The sequence below is a fragment of the Simochromis diagramma genome, unplaced genomic scaffold (genome assembly GCF_900408965.1).
Source record: "Simochromis diagramma unplaced genomic scaffold, fSimDia1.1 OVJJ01000802.1, whole genome shotgun sequence".
Classification (NCBI taxonomy): domain Eukaryota; kingdom Metazoa; phylum Chordata; class Actinopteri; order Cichliformes; family Cichlidae; genus Simochromis; species Simochromis diagramma.
In genome coordinates, this window is record NW_024387492.1 from 21,522,562 (window position 1) to 21,542,464 (window position 19,903).

The 19,903-nt window shown below is 41.0% G+C and overlaps 1 protein-coding gene across 11 annotated transcripts in view; it reads right to left on the reverse strand.

Annotated features, from left to right (window-relative positions):
• The window catches only part of myt1la (myelin transcription factor 1-like, a), an 86,510-nt gene that overhangs the window by 25,659 nt on the left and 40,948 nt on the right, over positions 1-19,903 (reverse strand). For 10 of the 11 annotated variants that reach the window (XM_040017113.1, XM_040017110.1, XM_040017111.1 and 7 more), the window contains 6 exons: positions 16,232-16,731; positions 12,840-13,470; positions 10,954-11,375; positions 8,996-9,130; positions 4,944-5,034; positions 19-129 (listed from right to left, as the gene is read on the reverse strand). In XM_040017113.1, coding sequence (XP_039873047.1) covers positions 19-129; positions 4,944-5,034; positions 8,996-9,130; positions 10,954-11,375; positions 12,840-13,470; positions 16,232-16,731 — 1,890 coding nt within the window. The remainder of the gene's footprint in view (positions 1-18; positions 130-4,943; positions 5,035-8,995; positions 9,131-10,953; positions 11,376-12,839; positions 13,471-16,231; positions 16,732-19,903) is intronic. The other variant, XM_040017112.1, reaches the window with a different exon arrangement.

The window sequence follows — 19,903 nt, forward strand, 5'->3', positions numbered from 1 at the left end:
TACTGAAGTGGGCGGTACCTGAGGACACGGTCTGACGCCTGATTGGTCTTACTGCCGCTGTCAGTTGAGTGAGTCTTCTCGTGGACCTTCGCCATCTTCTCTGCAGCAGCAATGGGACAGCCGGACAGACTGAAGGATTAGGGAGGGGGAGACAGCACACGGCCTGGTTACACACTGTACCAACACACGCACACACACATGCAGCATCTGGCTCTCAATGAAGAGCGGTTCAGCTGTCAGTACCAGCAGTTCAAAATGAATTATGGATTTAAAAATGGCCTACTTTGTGTTGACTTTATGACTTGCTTTCCAGAAGACAAACTGGTTTATCAGTTGACTTTCTGTGTGACTTTTTTCTAAACAGGTATTGCTTAAATTTACAGACAGACATGTTTGTGACTTCTGCTTCTGTACATCACTCAAACTGCAAAATCCTAGGCTGAAAATGAAGCCAGTGCAAAACTGACATTCAGCTAATGTCCACCTGAGGCTGGCTCAAAAAGTTAGTCACTAGTCCACTCCCACATCAATGTACAACTTCAGCCATGAAAGCAGAATGTTTACAGCTTCATATAAGAACAGGCCTCTTGCCTGTGGTTGTGCTGTTGGTACCTTTTAAATAAGTTGTAGATTGGAAATGGCAAGAAAATAAATTGTCCTGTTTTATTGGGCTGTTATTTAGCACTAGCTATGACCGGGTATCTTTGTCTATGCATTCTTTGATGTCCTCGCTCCAAAAACATCAACATAGTGATGCCCAAAACAATAATGTGAGGCTAGTAAAAGTGGAGACTAGAAACTAAGTGAGGGTATGTAAATGACCAGGTGACAGCATTTTGTATCTCTTTATTGTCCTCCCATTTCACATATTTACAAAACTGACTAAACAACTAATCATCAAAGATGATTAGCTGACAGAACAGCAGCACAGATTTGGCATATTTTTCCTTCACACATCACCGGCAAAACCTCTAACCTCGAACCATTTTAATGGAGATAGACAGAATATCAAAAATACAGAAAAAATGCATGCAAAGCTCCAAACCGACCGTAACTGATGATCTTTCTTTTATCAACCAATTCAGACTCCCTCACAGCCTTAATGACATGTTCCAAAACGGGCCTTTGTCTTTATTTCATTGGTCACTCTATGTCAGGCTCTTTAAAGTTTAAGATAAGATAAGATAAGATAAGATAACCTTTATTAGTCCCACACGTGGGAAATTTGTTTCGTTACAGTGTTTGTATCTGGATCTACTCCCATGAGTCTTTATACAGCAACTGAATACTTGGTTGAATAAGTGACTAAATTAATAGTTCTTAGCGGATGCCTCTTTACTAACAACACACACACACACACAGAGTATTCTCCAGTTATTTGGGAGAGTTTGGTTATCTGTCCCACAAGACACTTCCACTTAACAAAACTGTCACTTCCCACCAACTCCCAGTGATAAGTGTTAAAAGGTAACACCTTCTCCGTTTTTAATCATTAAATTTGTTTTTCTTCCATAACCAAGTGTAACCTCACAGGAAGCAGAAACACAAATCTAATCCTGCTCATCGGCCGCTGCAGTGATTGACTGATTGTGTGATAGATTAGATTACATTCATTAAGCAGCTGCTTTTGGTCTTCTGGGGAAAATAATTAAATGTCATCAACAATCATAAGTGAATTTCTTTAAAAACGAATTAAAATTGGAATAAACAGAAGAAAATTTTTGATGCCGGATGGAAAATTCCATCCTGTGTACTTCTGAGATGTACCAGTCATTAAAATGTGTGACTTGCTGACCCTCATGTGGCGCAAACAGGGGTAAAGGAGAAGCTGATTGGTTGGGGATGTGGCTTCTCCCTCCTGCCACTTTGGGCTTTTCCTAATTGCTTCATACCAACAGAGGCTATGAAACATCGTTAGTACACACACACACGCACACACACACACACTCGTTTTAAAGCATGGCAGGGCTACTGTGTGAGTAGTGTGCGACAGATCAGCACGGCAGTGCCCGCTACTGCTGCTGCTATGAAGGCGTTTCCATGGTGACTGCCAGACATGAAAGCTGGTGGCTAACAGCAGCTAAGCTAGCTAGCTAGTGCTTTGTTTCCTTTCCCAGTGGAGCTGTGCTACATAACACACCCTGCAGCCATGTCTGAGTGTGTATGTGTGTGTGTGAGTGTATTCTGTCTGCCAGCACACGTGTGCTGCTGTCTGTGAGCTCATTTGTAAGTGTCTGACTGTGTGTGTGTGTGTGTGCGTGCGTGCGTGTGTGTGTCAGGCTGTGTGTGTGTCAGGCTGTGTGCGAATGAAACAGCGTGTCATCTAAAGCTCTACGTATGTGTGAGCAAATCACTTTACATAATTCAAAAGTATGTATCTGTGTGTGTGTGTGTGTGTGTGTCTGTGCGTGCATATGTGTGCTGCCTGCACTTCATGCTCTGCTCTGCCTGTTAAACAGCTGAACTGCTGATGTGATGCAGGTTCTCCTTCTCCAGTCCCTTCTCCACAATTCCACCTAAACCGGAATACATTACAACATTTTGCATGCTGTTGAAAGAAAATGTGACTTTTTTTGTGCCAGAGTTGAGTTAAAACCAAAACTGTTTTTGCAAACTGTTCTTGTTTAGAGGAAAACTCCCACAGTGGCAGGTAAAACACAGAAACACTATTTATGATTTCACATTCTACGATGATTTTGAGCACTTATTTATATTTCTGCAGTTTTAAGGACAAAGCAATACCCAACCAGAAGCATCCAGAAATGAGAACTGAAACCACCACGTCAAAAAGCTGCAGTTCCCCTAATGGCCACTTGAGGTTGCCCCCCAAAATTATTTCAATCCCCACAACCTCCCATGTTAAAATGTCCATGTTTACAGCCAGCTACAAAAACTGGGTTTGTTCTTTCTAGCAGTTTTCTCCCTTTAAATCAACTCTACAAAGTTCGAATCTTTTAATGTTTTTTTTACACTTAAAGTTTTGTCTTATTCTGGTTGTTTCTGCTCTGAGCGACAGGTAAGGACTCGCTCAACTGGACCTCATGATGATGCTTGTGCTATTAGTGCTTTCTGAAGCATTTATAACACATGACAAACAATATAACCCACTAACAATTAAATAATAAGAAACACTTCACAAAGTTTGTGAGAGACTTTCTTTAATTTTAATAGTCTGCAACTGAAGATATCTGTGTCTCCACCTTTGGATGCACCTGATCAAGTCTGGAGTAATACTGAAAACTGAACTCCTGGTCAACAATATCATCATCATCATCATCATCATCATAACAGTAACCAAATGTAATCAAATGTAAATTCTGCTTTACTAAATTTCCTGCATTATATTAAAATAAATAAATAAAATATTAAATTCTATATTCAGGTTTCTAAAATGGGCGAAAAAACCCTAAGCCAGGAATTTGCTATACTTATAAATACAATTTATTATAGCCCTTTGCTTTCTGACTGTAGCATCAAGACCAAGAATGTGCTCATTTCGTTATTTTGATTTGTAATTCATTCATTTTTATGTGTTTCATTTACTTTTTTCTACATTTTGGGCATACATGTTGCAAACAGAGTTAATAATCCGTTTAGGAGGTGTAATTCTGAACTGTACTGTACTAAAGTACTTATGTACTTTCTTCCATTCTTTATAAATAAAGTTGTTAATATTAAAGTCTAGAAGAAGAATTATAAGGACTCTGAGGACCAAGCTAGCAAATAACAAAGTCTCAGTTCAATTTTATTTATATAGCACCAAACAGTCAACAACAGCAATCCAACAGCTTGAAAGAGTCAGTAAAGCCCCAGATTAGCACTTTATAAACAAGTGGGTGATGTCACAGGAGCTCTGTCCTTCTTTTATATACAGTCTACAAGTGAAATTGAGCAGCAGTTTTTAATGCTGGACTTTTAACACATTTTTATTTTTCAAAACCTGAAATACTTATTTATAACTTGAGTTTCACTTGCACTCAGGCATTTAGGACTTTGATACTTCCATCCATCTGTTAGCTACATCTTCTTACCCTGTAGTGTGTTGTGTGGGTGGTGGAGCCAAACTCAGCTTATACTAGGAGAGGGGTGGGGTGACCCAGTCAATCAGAGAGCTATTTTTAATAACCACACAGACAACCAATCAGACTCACATTCACGCCTAGGGGTGATTTAGAGTTACCAGTCATCATAACTTCCAAGTTTTTGGACTATGTGAACCACACAGAGGGAACACTGAAGTTTACTTACATAGATTATGTTATCTATACTTTTTTCCTTCATACTGAGAAGTAAAGTTGCACATACTTGTGTTTTTATTCATTTACATACTTACTTTTTATAAGCAACGAACACTTCTGCAGAGGCAATTTAGTGCTGTGACTATTATTTAACTTATGCTGTGGTTAGACTTTGATTCTTAGTTCCCAGTATTTCTGTTAGGGTTTAGCTAACAGCAGGGGTCCATGACCAAACCCCCTGTAGCGATTAATGATGCCCAGTCTGTGGACTTGTTCAGAAATGCTGGTCAAATGCTGATAAAACCAATGTTTCTATAAGTGTGTGGTGTATGGGGCACAGTAATGTAATGTAAAAATTTATGTTTTTAACTTTCCACAGAATTAAGGCCATTCATATCATACCATTAACTATAAGTTACCAGTTCCTACTTAAATCCCTGTTTCTTCGTAAATGCTTCTTACATATTGCACACTAACAAATGATAATAATAAACAAAAATAAAAATGAGTAATACTTCATGTTATGAGTTTGCAGAATCCTTTCAGCCAAAGCAAACATATCAGAGTTTATGGTGTACAGGACCTAAGCATCAGCAAGTAGTTTGACTGGAGATGTGCTCCTGAAACCACACACACACTGACGATATCTGTACGATGGAGGTGTGGATCAGCTGATAGCGGCCCGGCGAAAGGCCACTCACTCACCTGCGATGCGAGTTCCTGTTGCTATTGACATGACCCCGTCCAGAGCAGCCAGGAGTAGGGCACTTTAAAACATTTTCATACATGGCAAGGACTTTGACAGAGAGGAAAAGGTGAGAAAGACAGCCAGGGTTAGGAGCAGACAGGAGAGTTAACGGGTGTTCAGCTCGACGGTTAGGCATGCACAGATTACAGCTGCACGACTGATGCGACAGTGGGCAAGAATTTCACAAAACGGGCATGAACGCTAAGACAAAGGGTGTCAACAGCAGGAAGTCGCCAGTTCTCCTCTTTGTTTCCCTTGTAGCCACCTCAGATTCAGCTGTGCTTCATGTTTTGCATCGGTTTAAGAAACATGCCTCCTCATGGGGCTTATTTTGTCACAAAAATCATTAAAGATTGAGGTAAATGTGCTGTGTTTTTTGCCTTTTTCCCCACGAACTTTCCTCTAAACTGCTCTCCGTTTGTAGTTATGATTGCCCCAAGTATTCCCTTCCTACTGAGGAAACACAGCTCTCATTTGCCTTTTGATCACTGCGGTCATGTCATGAAATTTCATGAGATGAGACTGTACTGGATGCAGTAGTTCGTCATGCACTGTTAAGGATGGCTGATGACTCCGCAGGAGGAAGAGGAATGTGTCTGGTAATAAATGAAGGTTTAAAATTCTGTTTCAGATAGTTTCTTTCAAATATGTCTAATCTTCATATACAGTTTAAGTTTCTAGATATTGAAAAGCCCAGCAAGCTTTTACCTGTATGTCTGAATATCTTTCTGTATTCTCCATGCAGGTATTTCTTTTTGTCATTTTTACCTTATTGCATACAGAAGATAAGCTCTATGTAAAAAAGGATGTGAAGTCTCATTTGGAAGGCTGAATGTTTTTGCTGCCAATACATTTTTCTTTTTGTTTTATATACCAGACTGACTTACAACTCGAAAAATAGGCAGGATGATAAAGCGGGGCATGGTTTACAGAAGGGCTCACTTGTGATTGACAGATCAAATACGGTCCTCTCTCACCATGCCTGGTCTCAAAACAACAACACGATGCTAAAAGCCAAAATGTTCAGTGCAAGACTTCTGAACGGGCCTCGTTCACAGAGGACAAGAGACTGCTTGGCAACCACCTGACAACTACCGTTCGCTAGAGACAAATGAGTATTCTGATTGGCTCAGTCGCTGTCAGTGGTTCCTGCTAGTCACTGTGAAATTGACTGCTGAGACCCAGTCATGCAGGCCTCGAAAATGTGTATTCCCCTATGACGAGTGGCTGGTCAAGATAGCTGGATGTTGCTGGGTGAATATTATTATTATATATTATATATTATTCATTTTTCTTTCCTTAGAGGTATATGGTGCCATACTGAAAACCTCCTTCTGATTGCTAATTTATCTGCAAGCCTTCCCCAACTAATCGCTAAATGTTGGGAAATTGTAAAAAAAAAAAAACATACAAAAAAACCAAACTGTGATTAAAACTGGAAACAGAGAAAATTCACCTTCAGAGTAAAAGTTGCACATTGTGAAATGTGTTGATTTCAGCAGTAAGACATGAAATGGTCTTTGTCTCCAGTTTGCATCACACATTTTTGAGTTTCAGTTTCAGTTTTGAGTGTTTGCAGACTTGCCATCTTTCATTCAAACTGTGGGTGAATGTGGTACTCTGCAAATAGCCAAAGCAAGAAGGTTTTTGGTGCAGCACCTTCTTTGCATCCTTTTCACTTTGCTACAGCCAGCAAACTCCAGCATCCACTTCCCAAAAAGCTTTGGGAATATCTTTTTTTTCCTCCTAGTGACCGTTAGGTACTAGAGGGTCACTGACCGGTCTCTGGGCATGCATGACTGACGACTAACAAACTGCTGATGTCTTATCGATCTTTTGTACAGTCTATGTGTTCAATTGTTCCACCAGGGTGAATGAAGCCTCATCTAAACTAATGTAATGTTTTACCTGTGGGTTCAGTGAGCATGCTTCAAGCAGGCTTAGATGGTTGGAAGTAATTTCATGTAGGTCTTTTTTTGAAGTTTTTTAGTCAGCAGGTTGATCAAACTGATTCTTCATGCTGTTCACGCTACAACAGCGACACAGAAATCAAAACAAGACTTCAGGCAGACGCGATGAGGAGAATGAAAAGAAAGTAAAGCAGTTCACAAAATTGAACCAAAAAAAGAAAAATAATACTATTTCTGGTGCCACAGTAAACATGAGTATGAACAGAAGCAGCTTTGTGTCCACAACAGCACTGCAGTATGTTTGCTTTAGATAATTAAGATACTTTAGTAGAGACTTTCTAACAGGCAGAAGTGAAATTACATTAATATATATATATATATATATATATATATATATATATATATATATATATATATATATATATATATATATATATGTATATAAACATTTAAAGCGCAGTTGGTTTTGAAACTCAAAAACCTTGATAACGTTTGGCAGCAATCAAGGTCTACCTTCTCAGTTGATCAAACATATGTTAAACAAGCTCAGTCGCGCATGATGATTAGACAAGACGTTCACAACTTCTCGTGATCATAACAAAGTTAAAACCAGATTATCTAACATGTCCAACACGACAGAACACAAATGCAGACTCATGCAGGACAGATGCATGATGGTGAACAGCCAACACTGCCAGCACTGCCCGACTTTAACTGTGATACAATCCATCTAACAAGTCATTTGAAGTCAGCATTTATTCCTTAAATCTCCTCAAATTGGAAGTACAACTAAACAAAAACAGTTCTGACCAGTAAATTATTTCCATTTGGTCCCAAAGACAAATTTTGGGGGTAGATGTCTGATGCGAAATGTTTTTTGTGCTCTCAGTCTTATATAACTCTCAGAGGCAGAAATGATCTGACTGCATGAGTAAAACCTCAAAGTGCGCAGCTAAATAAACACGATTCAGCTCAATCGTTAATGTAACACAACAGAAAAAAGAGGTTTGTGAGACTGAAGTGCAGCTCCCTTTATTGCCAACTTTGTAGTCATATCAAGCATCAAACAAACTAGAACTCATTATTCATGTTGTATTACAAATATGTGGCAGTGAATAGCAGACGCAGAGAATCTTTTTACTTCTTCTTAACTAAATTTAAGATTTAGACTCATTATTGGATTTCTTTCTTTCCATGTTGGCTTTTCAGACTTTTTGTCACCATTTCTTTTCATTACAAGTTATTATGGGATAACCGTTGGTCACTGTTGACACCTCAGTGGTTTATTTTAGACTAGAAAAATATTGTAACTACATCTTAACACAGAAGGATGACAAATTACAGATTTATGTAGTGCTCACATGTGGTTATTTATACATTTATACACATTAATTTATAAATACTACAGAATATTTATTCATTAATAACTGTGTTTATTATTCTGGAGAACCCTTTTCTGCAGATAGCTTGTGTTTAGTGAATCTTATTGTCTACGGTTACCGGAGTTGCTGACCTCTCCTGTCATCATGTAAGTAGTTCATCCTCTTATGAGCCAAAGTGTGACTAATATCATCAGATTAATTACTTGGGACTCCATTGTATGTTAAGACACCTCTCTGGAAAACGGTGAGATGTCTTTGTGAAGTTGAAAAGAAATCCAACTGCCTTAAAGTCCAGCTTTAAGACCACTGTGGCCTGGATGATGAGCATCTACACAGACATTTGAGGTTATGACGATATTTCAGTGCTTCTGATGTAGCCAAGAATGTTTTGATCAGTGATTTGATCATTTTTCAGGATTTTCAGGAAAACCTTCTTTTTATAGAGCAGAACATTAAAAACGTACTGCATAATTATAAAAGTACCTTTTATTATTCAGGCCACGGTTTGGAGATTCAGCAAACGTGTCCTTGTCATCTGATGTTTTACTCAACCAATAAGGTGATTCCTGCCTCCAGAGCGCTTTGAGAAATGTCTGCACATATAAAACCGCCACCCCCACCAAAAGACTGAAATACCGCTCTGGGTGAAATGACTTGTCAGAGTGCTACTGAGTTTGTGTTGTCAATGCAGCACAACATGCAAGCAGAGGGACCTACTCTCAGGTGGGACACGATCTTTGTGGGGACACCCAGAAAGGCTGCGGTGATGCGGGTACAGCCCCGTCACATGACCGGTTCCGTCACAGCCTGGAGTCGGACACTTGCTCTCCTTCTTCTCTCCCCTGGAAGAGTCTGTGAAGACAAGGGGCAGCGAAAATTAGATGGAGGTGGAGTTGAGTCAACAGGTAATCGGCGTCCAAGTGTCGGAGCAGTTTTTGGCCATGAAAGGACTGAACATGGACCGTATATGGCTCATGGATTTGGCCAGTAGCCTGGTTCTTAAAAACCACCCACAACTCAGATTTGTTTAGCAAGGCAAACACTGTAGGTGTGATATTGGATCCACTGATGGCTGCTTCATTTGGTTCAAGAAACAATTGATCAATCAGAGCTTATCATGCCGAATTAAGCATCATCCTCCTACATAGATAACTCATTACCTCAGCTAGCAAGCACGGATGAGATTCACTTGGGTGTGCATGCTGCAAATTACTGACTAAGTCGGGACAAACAGAACAAAATAGGCCCCCTCCCAACAAGAAACCACAATATCAGGCTGAATAGGTGAAGCTGTCCTTGCACAGATGCAGACATCATAATAAAAGCCTTCCTTTGGACTAATAACAGCTTCTTATGGGTTAACAAAGACTCTCTCTGTGCTAATGAAACAGTCTGAAGCCCATCTGAGTCTGTAGTGAGGACGATAACCGCACAGTGCCGACTCCCTACCAGTGGTAGTGGGGTTGTATATGAGTGGATTTGGAGAAATAGGCCGCAGATAGCGTCCCACAGATGAGATTTGCTCTTCTAACGGGCCGTGCAGATTGCCATTACTCATGCCTGACAAGCTGGCCGTCTGATGTTCCCACACCGGCCTATTTTAACAACATAAGCTGCTGTCAGTGGAAAACCATGCATCTGCAAAATAAAAAAAAACCAAATTGTGTATAGCCCTGAATGCAGAAAATGAGTGCCCATTACCTCGTCTGCAGCCATGTACAACATTTCTGAAATAACACAGCCGGATTTTAACCAAGCCCAGAGGTCAGAAAACTCATTCAGTCCAGCAGTGTCCGTAAAAATGCTCAAATCAGGGAGGAAAAGACATTAAAGTTACTTTTATGTATTATTTTTTTCCTGCTGCAGCACTAATAGCCCCTGGCTGCTGCTGTACTGAGGGTTTCAATAAGTCAGACAGACAAGATAAACTCCCTCTCTGCTGACCCGGGGTCAACATTTTTGAGTTAAATATGGCTATGGTTAAATATGATGTGAAAAGGTGATGGGAAACTGGCAGAATTTAAAGAGAAGCATGATTATTTGACAACTTTGTGAATATAGTAATAGGTTAGAAGAAGCAGGAATGCAAGCAATATCTATTTCTCAGACAGGAGCTACAAAGTGCTTACATACATACACGGCATATAAGCTTACTGTAGGACAAAGAGCAAAACAGCAGTTTTACAAAAGTAAAAGAGGAAACATGGAAGTAAAACCCCTACATAATGAATCCTGTTCATTACCATCACATATAACCTTTACTGCTGAATTAAAGGCACATTTCTTTTAGGAAATTTATTTTGATCAGATGCAGCGTGATCGTGTCGAGCTACAGAGGACTGACTGAACTAAATTTGTTTCTCAGTGTCCAGGCTTTTGTGGTAAAAATAGTCCTGGCATGAAAAACCAGATGCAGGACCGTGTGAATGAAGAAAAGACTCCTCGTGGACATGAAGGAACGTTTCCAATTTAAACATGTTACACAACATCTTACACTGGAAGTCGAAACAGCAATGATGCCTAAAAGATCCTTAAGTTGGCTCCAAACTACTTAACAGATCTGACACATGGAACATGGAAAATCGACATATGCTACAGTATAGTTTTCCAAGTTTGCCGAGTGCAGATCGATAATAACACAGACAGGGTCAGTGTGTGGGTTTTTCCTTGCCTACCTTTAGGGTAGTACGCCCTCTTCAACCCATCCTGCTGCATCCTGGACCTGCGCTCCTCTGCAGCGCTACTCAGCCTTGGGCTGTGCTCGCCGTGGCCGCGATGATGATGGTGGTGGTGATCCCGACGGGGCATCGCGTGCTCCGAGGCCATCCGGTCCCTCATGACCTTTGCCCTCTCCGATTCCAGTGCGATGGCCTTCTCCAGCAGCGACAGGTTTCCCTTGGCCATGTCGAAGGTCTCGTCCGAGCGGTCGGAGGCCACAGATGTGGTGTCCTCGTCGCCCTCCTGGCTGCAGCTGGTCGGGTAGCCTCGGGACGCCGGGCTCAGCTGCTCCTCCAGCTTCATTAAGTTCACCATGTCGGAGTAGCTGCGCTCCAGAGACCGGGGCTCGTCTTGTGCACCCTGCTGGCAGCTGTCATACCTGAATGTTTGAAGTCAAGATGCGAATATGTGGAAAGGTTATCAAAAGGATGTTTTATATCTCCTAACTTGTTCAACTAAATGAACTTGAATGAAGGGTCACGATTTTGCCAGTTCAGCTGTATCCTACAAAAAAGTTTATTACAGTTTTGATTTTATTAAAAAAAACTTTCTGAAATAATTTAGGAACTGTTGTTGTTGGAGCTACCTTGAAGTTTAAGAAGCAAGGCTACCTATACAATGTATGCTCAACAGTCAAAGTAAAAAATGTTATCAAATTTTAAAAAGGATAAAGTTATGTTTTAAAAGTAGATCCTGCAACCTTACAAATGAAACCTGTAATTGAATGTTCAATAATTATAAAAATGTAATATTTAATAAGTTTGTGAAAGTACATTTTCACATTTAAAAAGGACTAATATAAAGATAAATCAAAGGTCTTCTGACCGTGCCCACTAAAAACTGATTAAGGTCGCCGACCTCCCCTTCAAGGCTGTCTCTTTGTGCACCTCTGGACCATGCAGACCATTATATTCAGAACGAGCACCTGCAGATGCATGTTTCATACTTCACTGTCTGACTTCTGTATCACCTTGAGTTTTATTTTGCGGATCATCATTATAAATGAGAGCCGGTGTGAGGCTATAGCTCAGAATGCAAACAGCGATTTTCATTTTTCAGTATAGCATAGTCTGAAATTTTGGAGGAGTAGTGCTTTAGTTTGCTTTATCCTACACACCCAAAACCCAAGCTACCCACAAGCTCCCTGTGGTTTGTCCTTTGCATCATAATGGAATTAAACTTAAAAGTTCGCATTTAGAGTCAGTGGAGGACAAGCAGCGTGACAGCTGCAAGGGCAAAGAATTAAAGGAATACAGGAAGAGATCCAGAAATGCACAGGAGGACAGCCTTCAAGGGGGAGACAGGCCAAACTGAAAACAAAACATTTTTTCCATTGCACTGTTTATGCAAATCCTCACACTTCATGCATTACTGATAGTAAATGGTTAATAAACTGGTTCTTTTATGGCGTTTTTCTACTGTGAGCACTCAGAGCACTTTATGCAACTTGCCTCATTCACCCATTCATGGAAGCACTTTTATCTATGCTTTCTTTGCTAGTGATATCTCTGTCCCGCCATTCATGAACAGAAACACACATCAGAAGGACTACAAGTTTTAGTTTGCCGTTGGCTATGGAAGAAGAGAGCCCTCTACCCTTTCCATGCGTGCATGCTTGCATAAGAACTACTGCGTTACTGCTGTATTAAGTACCATCAGTACCATCTATGTAGTTTTGAAAAGCTACCTACTATGTTTTTCCTTGTTTACTTGTAGATGCTCATGTTAAACATGACCAAAGGTTTCAATAATGAGGTCAACATATTTCAAAGGCAGCCAGAGGCAATGTGCATATTATTTTAATCTTAAAATCATATCTGTGAACTCTTAAGAGATTATCTACCTGTTCAGGTGGTGCACCCCCTGGTGGTCTGCTGGATTTTGGAGTTGGTGGTGGAGAACGTGGTGGACAGGACGATCAGATGGCTGAGTCTCACTCAGCTTCCGGGCCAGATCAAAGCACTGATTCCTCAGACACTCTAGGCTACTGAGACACACCTCCTCCTCGCTCTCCTCAGTCTGACCCCTGACTCCCATGCCGGGCCGCCCATTTGTATGGCTGCCGTCGTTCACCATGGTGTCTTCGGGGTAGCCGTCTTCAGGCAGCATGGCGCCGTGACCCTGCGCCAGAAGCTTCAGGGAGTCCACCGTCTCCCTGACCACGTCGCTGTCCAAGTCCACGCTCAGCTCACCCTTCCTCTCGCCCTGCTCGCTGCCGTCGTCCTCTTCATCATCGTCGTCTTCCCCGGCGCTGTTGGAGGAGTTGCTGTTCATCTCGGACTCGGTCATGGCCTGGTAGGCAGCATCCTCGGCGATCTTGCCGAGGTTGAGAAGTGACTTGGCAACCAGCTCGTCGTAGTTCTCGTACTCCTCTCCGGTCCCGTTACCGGCGCTGATGGTACAGCTGTTGTTGTTGTTGTCGTCCTTGTGAATTGGAATTAGCTTTGATTGTCCACCGGGTTTGTAGTGGTTCTCTGCAATCAGGAAAGCAAGAAACAAATCCCTTTGTTTTGATACTGTTCAGGAATCTCACAATGCAGCCAAGAAAAGTTTCCCGCAATAACCCACGCTATACGCAACATAAACAGCAGGTAATTTGTGAAAAATGTGAGGGAAAGTGATTTGTTTTGCAGGTAACACAACTATCAGTCCATTTATAGAATCAAAATCCTGCAGATGAAGTGGAAATGAAACCCTTATCCTCTAATCATGTCAGCAGTGCTGATGAACTCTTTTTTTCCCCTGTTATATTCTCGCCTGTATTATCTTCATCCCTCCCAATTATGATCCACTGTTTACTCACAAAAAACATACAACCCAGAGCGGTGCGCGGCAGTGTCGCTCTCTCCGATAAGCCTCGCTGTTGATTTTGGGGACAGAGGCGGCGAATGAGAGCAGAGAAATTGAAAAGGGAGGCGTGTGAGGTGCTCCGATTCAGGAGCCATAAATATCCTCAGGAGGAGAAACCGAGGCAGAGCACATGTGACACGTCCGCCGAGACGAGGAGGCAAACGAGGAGGGGAGGGAGGGAGTTAATAACTCAGCAGAGCTCCTCTCCCATTTATTCGTGAGGCACTGTCAGAAGCGATTGAGGACACGGGGGGTGTTTGGGGGGAGAGAAGGAAGCGAGGTGGGAGGGAGAGCGCAGAGCATCTGGTCTACCAAACCCTCCTCAGCAGCACTCATCACTTAGTCCTCTCCTTCTGCAAACCGCATGCAAAAGTGGACATCAGCGCGACACAGAACAAGACCTGAATATCTGCGACATTGCTGCGTTTATCCATCTGTTAATTCGACAGCTTTTTGGCATCTTTACGTGTTGTAGGTTGGAAAAGTTCCACGAATCTGCACAAACACGGTGGCCCCGTCACGGATCGAGCTGCAGTGCTCGCAGAATATCTGGCACACAACACTGAAGGCATGTCCCGGCCAGAAGCACCGGTTTCATGAAAAGTGCAACAACAACAAATGTTTACAGCATTTGTTTAGCAAGCCCATGTGTTCTTTCTGTTGCTTTGTTCTAAGCTTAGTTATAATATTGAGCCTGTCTTTTCCTTCCATGTGCTCTCTGGGTTTTTCTACCTTTTTTTTAACTTACTTCCTGTTTTATTTTAAAGGTTCTCCTTGTTTGCTTTCTCCTTTGTTCCTTCTCCTATAATCATTATAATCTTGACTTCACCTGTGTCTTACTGTCTTTCACTCCCCTGTATGTGTCTTTAGTCTGCAGCTTGTCAGTCTTTGTCTACTCGACATCTGAATCAGTTCTTGCAGTTTTTGATTAATACAAAAAGTTGCTCTTCCCCTAACTGCAAATTTTTATTCTTTTGTCTTTTAATTTCTTTTATCTGCATTGTCTCGTTTTGCTTGTTTTACCCCAAGGCCTTTTGTATGCTATGTAAAGCAATTTGAATTTCCCTGTTGTTGAAATGTGCTATACTGATAAGCCATGCATCAGCAGTGGTTCAGTTATTCACTACAGTACTTTTTCATTTAACCACCTGCCACTCCACCTTGATTTTCAGTTCACTTTATGAATTTAACTGCTAGCATGACACTGTTGTACATTCCTTTTTTAAAAATGACTCAAGTGTTGATTATTCTCCAACCCTATTTCCAAAGGTGTAAGGACGAAGTGTTAAAATAAAGAGAGAAAGTCGTGATTTGAAAATCATTTAAGTCCTATATTTAATTGAAAAGAGCACAAGGACAACCCATCAGCTGTTGAATGTGAAAAATTTCACAGCGTTTTTACAAATATAAACTCATTTTGTCATTTTGAAACAGGCAATGTGTTTTATAGAGGTTGGAACAAAGGACTGGAAAAGCTGTGTAATACTAAAAGGATTTTAGTATTACACAGGATTTTTGAGTTTGGGATTTTGAATTCTTTTTGTGTTTTCATGATCAGTTTGGTTCTTGACTTTCATGTATTTTTGAATTTTTATTTGTATTTGAGTTTAACTATTCCTCAAGGTTTGATTTCTCTCTTTTACTAGTCTCGACAGTTTCCTAGGTGTTACTTATAATTTGTGGATTTTGTACGTTTTCTGTGTGTTAGATGTTTGTGTTAGTTATAGACTTTCTCCTTGAGTATTCTTCTCTCCTCCACTGTGTCTTCCCACTTCCCTGATTACCCTTAGAGTATATATAGACCTGTCTACACTCTGTTGGTTGTCTGTTTGTTCCGTGATCTAGTCGTTGTCCACATTTGCTATTCATGGATTTAAGCCTGTGGACTTTTGTGGACTTTTGCATTCAACCTAAAAAAAGTTCACTTTTAGTTATTTTGTCTGTGTCCTGTATTGTGTCCTGTACTATTACCTGAAATTTTAACAAATTCTCTAGAATATTGGGAATTTTATCACATAATGTACTCCAGGCTTTTAAAAGATTCAGAGGATCAAAAATCACTGTGTGGCAATGCTGTAGTTTTTGAATGGCCGTGACCTTCAGACCATTTGGCAGTTAGGCAATCTCGACCTGTCACTAAATGGAAACATTTGGCAGATTGTGAAATGAAAAACACAACAATGAAGGCCTCAAACTGATGAACAGCTGAAGTCATACATTAGGCTACGTGGCTGCTGAAACAATAAACTCTTCTTCCTGATTGGAGCTCCAGATCCTGAAAAGCAACTCGTTTAATCTGCACGAACCAAAGCAAAACTGTGACGTGGCTCGTGTCCTTCATCTTTTTCTCATCCAAGCAACTAAAGTAACAAACCGCACACTCACCCTGTTGACGACGCTGCTCTTCCTCTTCCTCTTCTTCCTCGTCTTCCTCTCCCTCATCATCTTGCTCCTCCTCGTCATAGCCGTCTTCCTCCTCTTCCTCATCCATCCCGTCTTCCTCTTCCTCCACCTGCTCACCCTCCATTGCTGTATCTGTTCTCTCCACCTCTATCTCCTCTTCTTCCTCTTCCTCCTCCTCTTCTTCTCCCTGCTCCTCGTTGTCCTCCGAGAACTCGTCTTCCACCTCGCCATCTTCTTCTTCCTCTTCTTCATCTCCTTCCCTCTCCCCTTCATCCTCCTCCTCGTCCTCTTCAACTACCTCCCCTTGCTCCTTCCCCTCCTGCCCCACCTCCATGGCTTCGTTCCCATAGCTGCCATAGCTGCCAGCATCCTCCTCCAACTCACCCGGGCAGGAGGTGAGGAAGGGCCTCCTCTTGGCAGCCGGTTCCAGCGGTTGTTTTTCCAGAGCCTTCCTCTTCTTGGCCAGCGGGCAGCCGTAGATGCTGAGGTGGGACAGAGGGCACACACATGATCAGTATCCATCTTTGCTCTCCTATTTACTCTTTGATCGTTTGCCCTTTAGCTGCAAACTGCAACAGATTCAGAGGATAAATAAGTTTAAAAACAGCCAAATCTGACAAACACATTTGATCCTGCTGAGCCAGAACACATACCGGCACTTAGCCATAATCAGCTCAGTTTGGCCAGAGAGAGCGCTCGTATTTGGCCTCTCATACCGATGAAGCAGGTAAACTTCCAAATTTACCATGAAATATGAATCCAGAAGAGTAATACCGATCATACTGTAAATGAAGGGGACGGGATGCAGGAGGCAGGTGTGTTATTTATAATTAATACCACCTGATTTCCTCTTACAGAAATTTAAGAGTAATTCTTAATGTTCTTTTTGTTTGTGCCTCTTGCCTTTTGTCAGAAGCGTTTGTTTTACAAGTATGACCTCTGTCTGACTTAAAGACAGTTTAACTGTGCACATAAGATGTTTACAAGTATAACAGGCAAAACCCAACTATATTTATGTACTTCCTCAAAATCAAAAGCTTTTGACCATATTAATTATTGTAAATTATTGACTAAGTTACAAGAGCACGGGCTCATATCTGGAAAGGATGTTAAATATTACTGGTATCCTTATCAAACTCTGTAAGTCCAGGGTGGCAGGAGTAAAAAGCAGGGTTTGAAAAGGTGGGACCTTGTTCTGTTCAGTTGGTATGATGAACTTTCTAAAACATTAAAGAAGCAGAACACTGAATGTATGAATGCAGAGAGCATTATTAATCATATGATGTATGCTGATCATTTGTCTCCTTATAGTGGCAGCTGCAGCAGCTGCTCAAGTTGTGGATGTCGACGTGTGATACTGAGTTCAAATCTAAGCGTCCCGTAATATTGATCGCTTTGACCACATTGTTCCCTCATTCTGTTTCAATATCAAGTTTTAAATGTGGTAACTAAAGTCAGATATTAAAGTCACATCATCAGGAATGTTCTGTTATATATGTGTAGCATATAGCTTGATGCACAAGCTTCAAAGATGGGCAAGTTCAACTCAGATACCTGTGATGAGTAATGTTCCTACCTTTCACACTGCTGAGAAACTTTAGGTATAAATTTATGTCTCAATTAATTCCTTTTTATAATGTGCTTCTAAACAAAACAGAGACATTCCTCTAGCATCTCAAAAAAACAGGAACCACTGCTTACTTGTGCTGTTGTTACTGATGATTACTGTTTTGTCTTTTGGATTTAAATTGATTATACGTAGGGCTGGGCTATATCATACCGTTTGGGCAACGATAGGAAAATAAAATATCGTGATAGAATATGGGTAAAACGCGCATGTGCAGTGCCTTTGTTTACATACACACATGGCGGCGACGCAGAATGAGAAGAGCGAAAGCAGATCGTTGATTGAAACGGATGAACCAGAACTGGTTTGTAAAAATGCTGCAACTTCAGTGATGTGGAACTGGTTTAGCTTTCATCCATCAGATACACAACAAAGCACTATTTTTGGTAGAGCATGCTAGCGGGCCGTCGTTATTACCGTGTTGTTTGGAAAATACGGCACACTTAAAAATCAATCCTTTGATTTTTCTGAAAATCGACAGTGCCCCTTATAATCCCGTGTGCCTCATGTATGAATTCTGGTTGTGTTTACTGACCTCGAAACAATTGCGTGGTGCTCGAAAATCTGTCAAATGTTTCAGTACGACTTTACTAAGCTACGAAGCCGCACAGCTTGATGGATTGTCAGCGCATTACGGCTACCGTAGGCAGGAGCCTCGTGGAGTGATACGTACTGCGCTTCAACATAATATTGTGTGTGTATAACCTCTTTTTAAGTTTTGTGGATATTATACATGGTTATGCTGAGGACATGTCGGCCAATTTCCACCGGAAATGCCTTTTGGTTAAACTGTCAGCAAGGAATTTGCACCGTTACATTTTTATATAACTTTAATGCAAATAAAAACAGCTGCTTGTTTAAGTGAAAATACATTGATGGGGTTTTTTGCACTAATAAAGTTGTGGAATTTTAAAGTATTTTGTCTAGTGTCAATTATATCGTCAGTTATATCGTTATCGCAAATTTTCAAATGTATATCGTGATAAATATTTTTGGTCATATCGCCCTGCTCTAATTATATGTCTACTGTAAAGTTTCGTCCGCTTTATGCGTCTTGCATTTGGATCCTTCCTCCTCTCTCTGAAATCTGTGATGGAGGCTTTTCACACATTTCTGCTCCCGTGAGATAACATGGGACTGAATGAATTAGTTCTTTGTGTTTTGGCCTTGAAGAGTTGCTGTCTGCAATAGCACACACCTCCTTCATCCCCTTCCTGACAATACACTGCGTTGCTTTTTTGTTGTGAACCTCTCCACAGACAAATTATACATGCGTGTACAGTAGGCATGAACACATCCGCACAGTATTTAGGAAAAGCTATTATCACAAAAAGTTATTATACTGTCGATAACAAGTGAGCGCAAACAAAAACATTCAAAAAAAGTAGAAAACGATTTTAATAAAATGTTTAGTGTTTGTTAGTAAGGTGAACAGCACGAGGAGTCTTCAGGTGAATGTTTTAACACACTGAGCAACATACCAACATTTACTGCATTCCAAGACCTTTTCAAAGGATATAGTATTAAAATATATATATAAATATATGCTGTTAAAAACGTATTGCCATCTCACTCATTTTACCAAATCTTCCCCACATGTCACATTACAGTGTGAAGTCAGATTTGCCCTGAAAACTGTTTCGTTTTAGCTCAAACAAGCAGAGAAACCAAGAGTGTGATGTGTGCAGACATTGTGAGGGTCATGAGTGTGAATGGCTTTGTGTGCACCAGGTTCAAAGGTCAAAGAGCTGTGACTCCCACTGCTGTGTGCTCATGTGTTAAGACACTGCAGTGGATTTCCACTCGCTCTCGCTGAGGCCCAGAATCTGCTGCGAGAAAAAAAAACCCAAACAAAGCTTATTCAAGCGGGGCCTCAATTACGCAAATCCCATAATAGTCATTAACTGTTGGGAAAATTCTGCTTTAATTGCTCCAAAACAGTGAGCACAATTATACACGGCTTTAATGTGGATTTTAGGAAATCAATTAGTCCATTTCCATATGAAAGAGCTTATTTTATGTTTGGA